This window comes from Rhinatrema bivittatum, chromosome 13 (genome assembly GCF_901001135.1).
Source record: "Rhinatrema bivittatum chromosome 13, aRhiBiv1.1, whole genome shotgun sequence".
Taxonomy (NCBI): Eukaryota; Metazoa; Chordata; class Amphibia; order Gymnophiona; family Rhinatrematidae; genus Rhinatrema; species Rhinatrema bivittatum.
The window spans coordinates 62957100-62969072 of record NC_042627.1 but is presented as its reverse complement, the minus strand read 5'-3'; the positions used below and the strand labels follow the sequence as shown (position 1 = coordinate 62969072).

At 46.1% G+C, this 11973-nt stretch overlaps 1 protein-coding gene across 1 annotated transcript; it reads right to left on the bottom strand.

The window, feature by feature from the left end:
• Window positions 1-639: 639 nt before the first annotated feature.
• Window positions 640-4386, bottom strand: MEX3B (mex-3 RNA binding family member B). The gene is made up of 2 exons (XM_029575364.1): window positions 3987-4386; window positions 640-3263 (listed from the first exon to the last, which is right to left on the bottom strand). Exons 1-2 carry the CDS (start codon window positions 4210-4212, stop codon window positions 1897-1899), a joined length of 1593 nt encoding a protein of 530 aa, XP_029431224.1. The 5' UTR covers window positions 4213-4386; the 3' UTR covers window positions 640-1896.
• Window positions 4387-11973: the final 7587 nt, after the last annotated feature.

The following is an 11973-nucleotide window of genomic DNA, read 5'->3' as shown; positions in this document are numbered from 1 at the left end:
AATTAAGACAAGTTTTTGTTTCATAAAGCACCAAAAGATGCTTTCCATAGGTGCAAAAGCAGGACAAGCTTTTAACTAGGGCTTTAAGGATTCGCAGCATCTGAATACATCTCTTGTATCTGTGAAATGTGCTTTAAGAAACAAATATCTTTCAAAATTGAATCTGAAAGACACTGGTATGGCTTCGAATACAACACAAAAAAAAGTGGAAAAGAAAGTCATCCCTCCATCCCCCTGCCTAGTTAGCCCGCAAGCACTTCTAATTCATAAATGTTTTATTTTAATGCTAAAAAAAAAATTCCTTTTTAAAACTGCCACTGGTCTGACACCCACAGCCCCAACAAGAGCCATTCTAATAAGATGACGAGGCCTAGTCAAAGCTGCACACAGACTTATGTCATTTTTATTCATTGGAAAAGGCTCAATCTGTCAGATTCAGTTTTCACCTCTGAATATACACCTAACATGAGGCTGCATTAAAAAAAAAACATAGGATGTTCCAATTTTTTTCTTCCTGCATAAAATCACTCCCTACAAAAGTCTGTAAATCTGAACTCAGTGGTGCCCAAATAAAAAAGTAAAATTGAAAGCATCAAGGCCACTTAAGCCCACATGAAGCAAACGTCACACAAATTTTTATTTCTGTAATATTTTATTTGATTTATATAGAAATACTTAAAAAACATGAAGTAGCACCATTACTTAAGTTTTACCTTTATTATGTAGAACTTTAAATGTCAGAAAAATAAAACTCTTGATACAATTTCAAATCTTGTCTCAGCAAATATAATATTAGTATTTGACCATGAGGTTAAAGGCCCTTTATCATAAAATAAAATATATTTTGTTTTTAAACTTTGCTCAGTAAAGTACATTTACGCTCAAATAACATCACCTACATATACAGAAACAAGTGGTAAACAAATGTATTAAAATAGAAATACTAAAACTATCGTGGTGCAACAGAATTTTTGTAATTTCCACTGAATTTTATTTATACAAATGTTAGAAATCTTCAACGGTTCTGTTTGACAACTTAATATGTTTTACACATTTCCATTTTTGTAATAATATAGAATAAAATATGTTTTATAATCACTGAATAGAAAATTTGCTGGGTGAAGCAGATTTAAAAGATTTTTTTTCTGAACCTATAAAATCTCCATCCCAACAGAATACTGTTCAAAGCATTACACATTTTATGGTTTCTATTCCCATCCACAATTGTGTGATATTAAAATAATACAGTGTTCTTTGCCATATGGCCATACTAAAATAAAAAGATTTAACCCAGCTACAAAAAGTTCACTGAACTTAAATTAAAATACTTGTAAACATCTTTGCAATATGAAATATAATTTTTCAAGTCAAAAAAGAATAAAATACTTCCATTTGTATTAATGCAATTTCTCTTTAAAACCTTTAAACGTATTTTTATATATAAGATATGTTACAGATTCATTTACTTTGATAAAGCTGCAGTATCATGGTTTTTCACAGGAACTTCTTGCCTTTTCAAAAGACATTCTGAAAGTATCCACCCCAAGTGTAATTTTTTTTTTGTCTTTTTTTTTTTTGTAATAAACATTCTAGGAACTACCAGAAAGAGGGACACATTTACTAACAGTCCACACATATAAGCATTTTTTCTACTTTAAAAGTTTTGGAAGCTTCTTATTACAGTGTAAAACTACTATTACTAGAATTGTAGTCGTTCGTATTATTTATAGCATGCATTAGAGATGTTACAAATATTCCCCAGGCTACAGTACACTTAAATGTAAATATCTTGCAAGTGATCGTCCCTTTAAAATGTGCGGATACTGCAGCTTTAAAAGCTCTCGGTATTATGCAGTAGAAGAATTCGGGGTGGCGGTGGCGATTTCCCTTTTTTTTTTATGAAAATATACGTATAGCCTGAGTAACTGCGGTATGGCAGACGGGGCACTGCGGCTCGTTCTTCTCGCAGATGCGGTTGGCACACTCCATGCAGAAGAGGTTGTGCCCGCAGGGGACCAGGGCCGCGATCACCTCGCTCTCGAAGCAGATGGAGCAGTCGCGGCTGCCTTTCCTCCTCATGCCCGACGAGGAGGAAGACGAGCTGGAGGAAGAGCTGGACGACGACGAGGAGGAGGAGGAGGACGAGGAGTCGGAGGCCGCCCCGGGCAGGTGGGCGCCCATGCCGCAGGCCGGGTAGCCCGGGTAGGCCAGCCCCCCGCCGGGGTCGCTGCGCACCCTCCGCGCCAGCGGGTGCTCGGCCACGTGCAGGGGCGGGGAGAGGCGGGGCGGCGGCGGGCCGCCCCCGGCCCGGCCCGGGCGCCGCGGGCCGCCCAGGGGCAGCCCGTTGGCGTTGGAAGCACTGCCGGGGAAGACGGAGGCCGAGGCGGCGCGCTCGAAGTGGGCCCAGAGCAGGGGGGCGCCGGGCGGGGGCGCCGGCGCCGGGTCGAAGTTGGGGGGCTCGAAGGCCAGCTCCGTGCAGTCGGGGGAGGCCACCTCGCCGCCGGCGTAGACGTAGCCGTTGGCGTTGTTGTTGTTGTTGTGGTTGTGGTTGCCGTTGGGCGTGAAGCTGAGCGCCGGGCTGGGGGGGCTGTAGTCGGCCAGGCGGGCGCTGCCGCCGCCGAAGTAGGAGTCGGTGGAGGCGCTGCCCAGCGAGCTGGAGCTGTCGTTGCGGTAGCTGGCGAAGGTCTTGCGGCCGGGCGTGACGCCGGGCGTGGGCTTGCTCCACAGGCTGCCGGGGCCGTGGTGCAGCAGCAGGTCGAAGCCCACGTCCGTGCCGTTGGCGTGGAAGTCGTTCTCGTCGGTCAGCTCGATGACGCCGCCCGTGCGCACGGCGATGTGCGCCTCGATCTCCTCGCGCGCCCGGTCCACGTTCTCCGGCATGCCCGTCACCTCGAAGACGGGCTCCTTGTCGCGGCTCGGCGTCACGATGTACGTGTGCGTCTGCTGCTGGATGCGCTTGATGGTGGCGCCCTTGGGCCCCACCACCAGCCCCACCACGCGGTAGGGCACGCGCACCTGGATGGTGGTCTGGCCGGGCAGGTTGGGCGGGCCCGGCGCGGCGCCGCCGCCGCCGCCGTTCAAGCTGCTGTTCTTGTTGCGCGAGGCGCGGATCATGGAGAAGTGCTCGGCGGCCGAGATGATTTCCCTCCTGGCCATGGCCACATCTTCCTTTCTGCCAGTCACAACAAAGACTGGCTCCTCCCCGCGAACCGGGGTCTTGATGTAGGTGTTGGTCTTTGCCCGCAGAGCTTTGATTTTACAACCTGCGAACAAACAGAAAGGGGATTGCGATTACCACGGACCACTGCGTGCAGCACGGAAATTAAAAGCGAAGTGGGAGAAAAAAAAACAAACCCCAAACCCCACCGATAAACAGGATTTGGTTTAATTAAGTAACTGCAGTCTTTTAGCCCCGCAAATATGCACGGTAGCTGCATTGCAATGTCACCAATGCAGTAACCTAAAAACACCACAGGAAAATAAAAAAAATATGCATACTGGCTAACCACATTTCTGGAAGCCGATAACTGGAAATGATAGCGAATACACAAATCCCCCAAATCTAATGAGTCCGATTAACATTTGCTTACTGACTGCGGATGCTCTTATTTAAAGCCCATTGTTCTGCTCCCAGACCGAGTCTGCCTTGAAAAACGTTGACTTCCACCAATAGACTGGCATTTTCATCCCTCTGCATTGCAATGAAATTCACTTTCTCCAAAAAAAAAAAAAAAAAAGGGATGTGATCGCTGGAAGTGCAGCAGAAATGAATGCATAATGCGCTGGGAAGAGCGTGTCTGCACTTTCTTTGTCTCGCAAGCCAGCACTCACCATAACACTGCTGCTTTGCTCTGACACTAGAGTCTATTTCTGGCTAGATAAATAAAGGGAGCATGGAGGAAGGTGGGGGAGGGGTTCCCCCTCCCGATCCTTTAAAAAAAAAAAAAATAAAATAAAAATAAAAATTATCAGAGGTAACTACTCACCTTGCCTGCCAACTATTTCAGCTACATGCTCGGAGCTGGGCACGGGCACGCATTCGGTCATGTTCACGCTCTTTTTCCGGGGCTCATTATCGTAGATGGAGCTCTCGTCGTTGTCCAGCCCTAGCAGTGAAAGCTGATCGAGTGCGATTTGAAGGGCTCTTTGGTCATCCAAGGTTTCGCCGCCGCTCCCATTCCTCTCCATATCGGCAAAAAGCGAACTCGGCATAATTAAGGTCTCCACACTCCTTTCGGCTCAGTAGTAGGAACAGACACAAAGGAAAACCAAAGCAGATGGCCAGGACTGAGAGAGAGAGAGGGGAGGGAAGGAGCGTGCTTTGTTAGACGATCAGTGCTTTGCTTCTTTTTTTTTTTTTTTTTGCTTTTTTTTTTTTTTTTTTTCTTCCTCCTCTTGTTTTTGGAGGGGGAGGGAGGGTTACTTGTTCTAAAATCAGTGCAGTCCGATTTCAAATGCTTCGGAAGCCGGGTCCCAAGTTTCTCGGGCGGGAATGGAGCGCGGATCCCGGAGTTTTTGATGGCCAGAATGCCAGCGATGGCAGCGTTTCTTTAAGGAGCCCCTCCCCGACTCACTCAGCGTTTTTCTCCCCTCCTGTCTGAACCACTGCAGCCAGACGGCACTAGAGGGGGATAAGAGGGCCGTGACGTCACCGGCAGGGGTTGACAGCACAATGGGGACTGACACTATCGCTGAGGTGAGCGATTGGCCAGATTGAGTGTGGAGGGGCGGGATTACGGCGTCGGACCCCTCCTCCTCCCCCCACACACCCCCTCCCTCCTCCCTTCAGCTGCAAACTCTCTTTTCTTTGTTGTTTAATGCAGAACAATAAAGAATCGAGACACTTGTTTGTAGCTATCAACCTCGGATAAATCATTCTTCCCAAAGATTTAGCTCGCGGGGTATTATTTTAAGGAAGACGCGCAAGAAATCTGGCCTTGATTCTGCAAACCCAGTGGCGAAATAATTGATCGTCCCCCGCAAGCTACTTTTTAGCGGTTCATAAATCACAGAAGTTAAGGTGCTTTCAGGCTATTCAGTACCCTTATAATTGAAATCTTCACAAAAACAGGTACCTGAGACTAATAACACATTTTAATTGTAAAACATTGAGTATAAGTAATTGCTGAAAGACTTCAAAAGTGACTCATAACAACTATTTTCCTTGATTCTGGACATTGTGTTTTGTTTTATTTCATTACAAGTAGTGTTAATACTTTAGGAAACGTGTATATAGTGTATGTGTATCAAATGTATTCCCCTGGCACCCACCCAGTTAATAGCAGCAGTGCCTATTATGCATTATGGCAACTAGGCCTATACAAATGTTAGGCTGTTGTATATGAAACACCAAAGCAATCAAACCTTATAATAATATGAACCTGACCAAGTTACATACCTTGAGTGGTTGTTATTTTGCTACAAGGCACAAACTGTTGAAAAAAATCTTCAACAACGCTTTAGTGACTGCTTTTGTACAAATTTGTTGATATTAAAAGTGTTGTACCTTTTGGCTATACTTACACTTTATATTTTTTTTTCCATAAACTTGAAAGGACTGTGAGAGCCTCTGCCTTTTCAAAACCCTTAATGTGCATTTTTACAACAAAAAAAACTTATACATTTTGTTACTGGTATTCTATACACCTCCCCATCATATGGGGCCAAAAGCTGCTGGACAGCAACTTAAGACTGCTGACCTGGAACCAGTCTTGTATTTTCTGTGGAATTCATCAAAGCATCATAGCTGTAGTGTGTGAATCTTAAACTAAAGGTGAAAGGCATTTTAAAATCACATTTGGCAGATGATGACGACCAGGTCTCCCCCTGGTCTGGCCATTTTCCCTTCTGGTTTCACCTTCACACCCCTCATCCCATACTGCTTAGGTTCTGGCCCTGTTTTTGCCTCCATGGGTTAAGGCGCCTCCTTCTAGGTTACTGCAGTTCTGGATTGTAGGCGTGGATCTCAAATCTCAGACAGGTGCACAAAAGAAGAAGGTGGGCTGTGTGGCAGTACACTGGTGACCTCTGACTGTCCCAGAGCAGTGACCGCCAGTCCGCTCTTAGGTGCAGAGACCTGGCAGCCTCAATCATTTTGCTCGGTGCATGGATGCTGAGGTTAGGCATATTCATAATGAATACATGGCTACTTGCCACACCCGAGGATATTTGAATCAATGATGATAATTTCTGCAGTTTATATGCACTTCCTGTACGGTAAGGAGCCATGCATCTTATTGTCCTGCCCCTGATAACTCGGATCCCCAGCTCTTTTAATTCTGCTACCTGACTCCATGTTTCCTACAAGGGGCGATGGCTTTGGGCCTTCCAAGCCTGCATTTGCCACCCCCCTGGGTAAGGGGAAGTAACCGGACCTGTAAGGACGTGTCAGCTTTCTTTCATCTGTAACCAAAGGCGCAGGGAGGATGCTTCAAGGGGGTCATAAACATTTCCCTGAAAGGGAGCCCGTTTGCCACTTTGTTTCATGTGCGCGACTGCATCCCACCAGCCCGATTGCGCTGGCACAGGGACGCGCTCTTTCGCAATGGCAGGGCTGGGCTTGGCGGGAGTTTGTTTGTTTGTTTTGCCGGCTCATGCAAATCAGAGACACAATTTACAGGTAGTTGTTTCCCGCTAGTGTTTATTGCACAAAGTTGTCATTTCCTACGGATGTTTACACTGCCTCTTGTCCCGCGGTCGCCTTTTGTTGCTCCTTTCCCCGTTGTAAATAGCAAAACCTCTTTTTTTTTTTTTTTTCCGGCCCCTTTAGACCTGTTACATGGTTTGTAGTGCTCACACTCCATTTAATTGGTTTGGTTTGCTTTGATGCTATTTTTTTGCAAAGATTTCATGAAAGAAAACTACTATTCCCCCCCCCAAAAAAAGTTTATAACAGCAATAATCGCCGCATGCACTCTGATTGCACCACCCCATGCTCTCTACTCCCATTAGGCCTTCAGTGCCTCTACAGAGGGCACTAGATTACCAGTATATGGCCCATGCACGGGGGAGTGTTTAATTTTTTTTCCCAATTCTCTCCTTTAAAAAAAAAACAAAAAACTTGTCATGCATGTGATGAATGCAGAAGACGTTGGGCTGGATGAAGAAATATTTGGAGGTAACCCTAAGATAGTAGCATCTAACTGGATGATTCAAAAGCTCATGAAATTGCACAGATATTCATATAAAAATGGCTTGATGGTCTTACCCAGCCTATCAGAACGTATGGACGATTGAGGCTTTGCAAGCCATAAATCCTCGCTGCCCACATTTATCTTTTTTTTTTTTTTCCCAAAATTCTAGTATGAGATCAAGGAACTGTGCAATTTTTTTTTTTATATGTCCGAAATATAAAATACCTTTTTAAAGAATTGAATATTGTGTAAGCCTGACGGCTGCAATTCAGCGTGAACGATTTACAGCTGCAGGGTAATCTGCCAGTGAATCTGTTAACCCGCAGCCTCGTGTAATCCAGAGAGGATAGCACAGGCCAGGATCCTGGGGGCCAGAATGGCCCAGGCAGACAGGGCCCCCCCTCTCGAGAGCCCGCGAGACATCTGCTAAGCACCTCTTCTCTTACTGGATGCATGCACAGCAGAGAAATGCAAGCTTGGGGAAGTTTGGAGGTTTCTATGGTGATCTGCATGCATGCGTTGCAGTTGGAAAGCGCTGCCCGGGCTTCGGGTGCTCGATCCTACTACCTGGCCGCCTTCAAAATGCCAACTGACGTCCAGGCCCCCAAAGAGACAACCAGGTCCGAGGTAAGGGGGTTTCAGCTCTCAGGAATGAAGGAAAATAAGGGCTGTAAAGGTGTTTTGTTTTTTTTTTAAATCAAATGTGGCTATTGCTTGCTGGAAAGGTTGCACGAATTAGTTCACTGAGATTGCAACACCTTTGCTCCCTTCTTTGCCGGACCTCCAGTTCCTCTGGACGATGTCTAGCCATACTGTTTAGTTTTGGAGGGACTTCAACTCTTTATCGTCCCCGGTGGTGTGTTTTGCTCATTTCGCCTTCCCGTGCTTGGCTCGCTCTTAAAAGATCAGTCCGTAAAGCCCGCATGAACCTAAGCGCCCCCTGAAGGCCATCTTACGCGTGCAAAGCTGCATCCTTTACCCACGCAAGCCCCACACAGCAGTCCCGGGGGAAGATCCGGCCTGGAGGCGCCCCGTTGTCAAATCTCGAAAGCACCGGCGGCAGGGGCACATTTTGCCCCTCCGAAATTCCCCAGGGGGGGCTCTCCGGGTCCCTTTTTTTTTTTGACATCGTTCTAATATTTGTTTACATCCAAATAAGATTTCTGCTGCCGATCGGCCACGTAGCTCCTTGCCTGTCTTGTGCAGCAGTCTGATTCCTATTTAATTTGTTGCCTTTTGAAATCCCCAGCTTTTTTTGCCTTGCCAACAATACAATGAAACTTCAGATCTTCAAGACAATTAGCCCAAGTGTAAAAAAAAAGCTCCGGGCAGGGGAGGTGGGGGATGGGCAACAGCAACATCAATACAAAAGCTCAGTTTGGAATCAGTTTAGCAGAAAGTAGGGCTTTGTTCCTTTGCTTTTCGGTGCCATACATATGTTAATCTAAACTATTTCAACTTGTTAGCATGCTCACCAAGGTAGACTTTATTTTCATCCGATTGAAATTGACAGACTTCCTTTACCACTCAAATTTCTCTGAATTCCAACCTGACACTACCAAAAGTAGTCTTAGGTTTGTTTGTTTGTTTAATTATTTGACACACAGTTTATGAAATCAGTATCTAAACAGAAGTCATATCTAAATAGAGCCAGGCCAAGAATTGCAAGAGGGTTTGAAACATACTCCAGTGTCCTCGGCATCCTTCACCCCCAGGATAACAGCTTTTCATCTTGTTTACGTCCCTACGAAACAGCAATTCAAGCGTCGTCATGTTTGTCTTTGATTTTTAGGTTTCATAAGAAAACGGGTCCTAAAACCATTTTCTCTCCTTAATAGGAAGGACATCATTCAAGCAACATGCAGGAACTTCCCAACCCCAAGCCTCACAGGTCTGAATGCCGGGCTGGGGGCTTTTGCAGAAGATTCTGTCCCTAGGACCTCGTTTCTATTATAAATTGTATCTGCGGAGTTCAGAAGGAGCGGCTACCTGCATTTTAATATCTTCACCCACGGAACGGAACTGAACTGAGCACCATAGGGACGGAGTGCAGGATCTTCAATGATTTAGTTGGCTTACAATTTAATTTTGATACCTGAATGGCAGTAGCTTATAATTAGTGGTGTAGCCGTTACCCAATGAAATTTTACCACTACTGTAAGACTATGTGCAAGAGTCTGTTGCACTTAACACTCTAAAACATGGCTGCTTAGCGCAAATTGCTGTACCGTTTGTCCAACAGCCGCCCACGGACGTAGGCTGCAAGTCACACAGCAGATGAAAGTTTAAAGTTAATGAGTGCCCTCTGCAGTCCTCTTTCTGTGTGTCCCCCCCCCCCCCCCCCCCCCTCTAACTTCCAGGCCAGAAGTGAGCGAATGTTTTGAGCTATGATGACTCCCACTGCATCTGCACAGTTGATTAAGGCCCTCCAAGTAGGACTACATTTCATATATACATATACAGGAAGGGTATCCTGAATTACTGGCCTGGTGTCATAGTCTCTCACAAACCAATCACCTGGCATTTGCCAAGCAACCACACTGCCAACCAGTGGCTCAAAACTCCAGTTTTGTTTCCCTTCGGGTCGCTGAAAGGAGTAAACAGACACACACACACACACAAACATAGACAAGCAGGTGCCACATCCAGAAACAAGACCAGACACAGAAACAAGACGCAGTACACCCAGATCGACATAAAAGACAGACACCCTCCAGGCCCCACAGTGAATCGGCTCCTTTCCCAGGCTGCTACCCCAGAAGTGACTCCTCAAGCCCTCTGTGGCCGCGGGATGTGATCCGCCTCTCCTGGCCAGGGCAGGCTGCCTCCCGAGCCTCTGCTCACCTTCCGGCCTCCTGCAACTCACGTCTTTCACAGAACCGTTCACAAAAAAAACACCTCTGCTCTAGCCTGCCTGATAGCCAGAGGTTTTTGTAATTCTCCAAAGCTTTCCCCAAAGCTGCTGTTCTTTCAGAAAGTGAACTGGGCCCACTGCATTCCTCTCCCAAGTTTTTGAGTCGCTTTCACTGCTAGTTTTAATAAAGTGGAGCATCCAGAAACTAAATCTAGTTAATTCATTTTTATAAGACCAAGGGCCTTATAAAGGTTTCTTTAAAAAAAACAAACAAAAAAAAAAAAACCCCACACCAGACACTCTATAATAGAGTAGAGAATGAGGCTAGAAGAGAGGGGCTGATCAGGAGCAATCATTGAGGATTAGATAGGTGGGGAAGGGGTGAACAAGCATCGGGGGAACATTGATTGGTTCTGTACAGTGCTGCCTACGTAGAGCACTATAGAAATAAGCAGTGCTGGTTGCACAGAAACAGAGAATATGAGGGCGGATAAGGACAGTGAGGTCCATCTAAGGCCTGGTGCGATGCCAAAGGCCCCGGCTGATCTCTGGCTTTTCACCCAGTTCCATTCACCCCCTTCTGATTACTTTTAGCAGTCAGTCACAGAGCCGGAAAACTGGCCCGGCCTCCGCTGTGCATACAACCTGCAGCTCTGCCTGCATCTAGAAACAATAAGCAGGGGTAGTAGTATAAGAAATCATATTCACGCTCTCATACAATTATTCAAATTTCCCCTAAAATGTTATTCGATAGGTGTTGGAGGAGAGAGGCCTTCTAGTCTCTAGGTAGAAGTTTCCGCACGTGATCAGCCCCAAGAAAAAGAAGTTAACTTTGCCCCCTGAAAGCAAAAGTATAGTTACACGAGCATTCCCCTTTATTCTCCACCTTCTCCCGTGCCAATGGATTGTGCGATGCACATTCTGAGAAACTGTGGTTCCCCCGGATCACAACCCAGGATTCTCAAACCATGATTCTAGGGTAGAATCGAAGCAGGCGAAAAAACCCCGCCAGATCGCCAGGCAGGAGGGCCTGGGTCACATCCTTTGGGTCAGCTCAATTGCTTTCCATAGATAACGTTTTTGCTTAAAATGTGCCATTTCCTATTTTGTTTTGTAAACAAAATGGAAGAAAACAAAAATTCCCTGCTCCCCACCTCACTGATGAAATCCACTGTGAATGTTTCAAAAACAAAACAAAAAAAAAACAAACAACTCACGGGCTTTCCGTCTTTCCCCCGGAAGCCCCCTCCCCTCCATATCCTACCCCCTAAGCAACAGATCCGAAAAGGACAGGGGGAATCCCCATTCCCAGGTGCTGCATTCTGAAGTGGCCACAGCCTGGGGGGTCGTCTGGCGCCATTTTACAGCCGAGCAGCAGGAGCCTCTGGGGATTGTTTGGAGCCACAGCCATGGAGTAAAATGCAGGGGAAGTCATGGGGGGGGGGGGGGGGGAGAGGGGTTCGCTGGATGGTGGAAAGCTCTGGGTGGGCTTTTTTTTTAATTTTTAACTTTAGCAGCAGGTTTAGTCAGTGGATGGGGGGGGGGGGGGGGGGGGGGGAGAGGCCTAGCAGCTAGATTATTGTAGTGTGCACTGCCAAGAGCGCACAATAAAACATTTTAGCGCGCACTGTTGCAAACATTTATTTATTTATTTAACATTTTTATATACATAGGGGGTCATTTTCAAAGGAGTTACGCATGTAAATGTGACATACTATCGTAGCAATTTTCAAAAGCTATTTACTCGAGTAAAGTGCACTTACTTGAGTAAATCCTATGGACAATTCAATGGCATATGTTGTAGCAATTTTTAAAAGCCCACTTACTTGAGTAAAGTGTATTTACTCGAGCAAAAACCAGTTTTGCTCGAGTAAATGCTTTTTAAAATCCGCCTCATAGTGTACAGTAAACATAGTAAACATAGGGGCGGATTTTCAGAGCCCTGCTCGCGTAAATCCGCCCAAAACCGGGCGGATTTACGCGAGC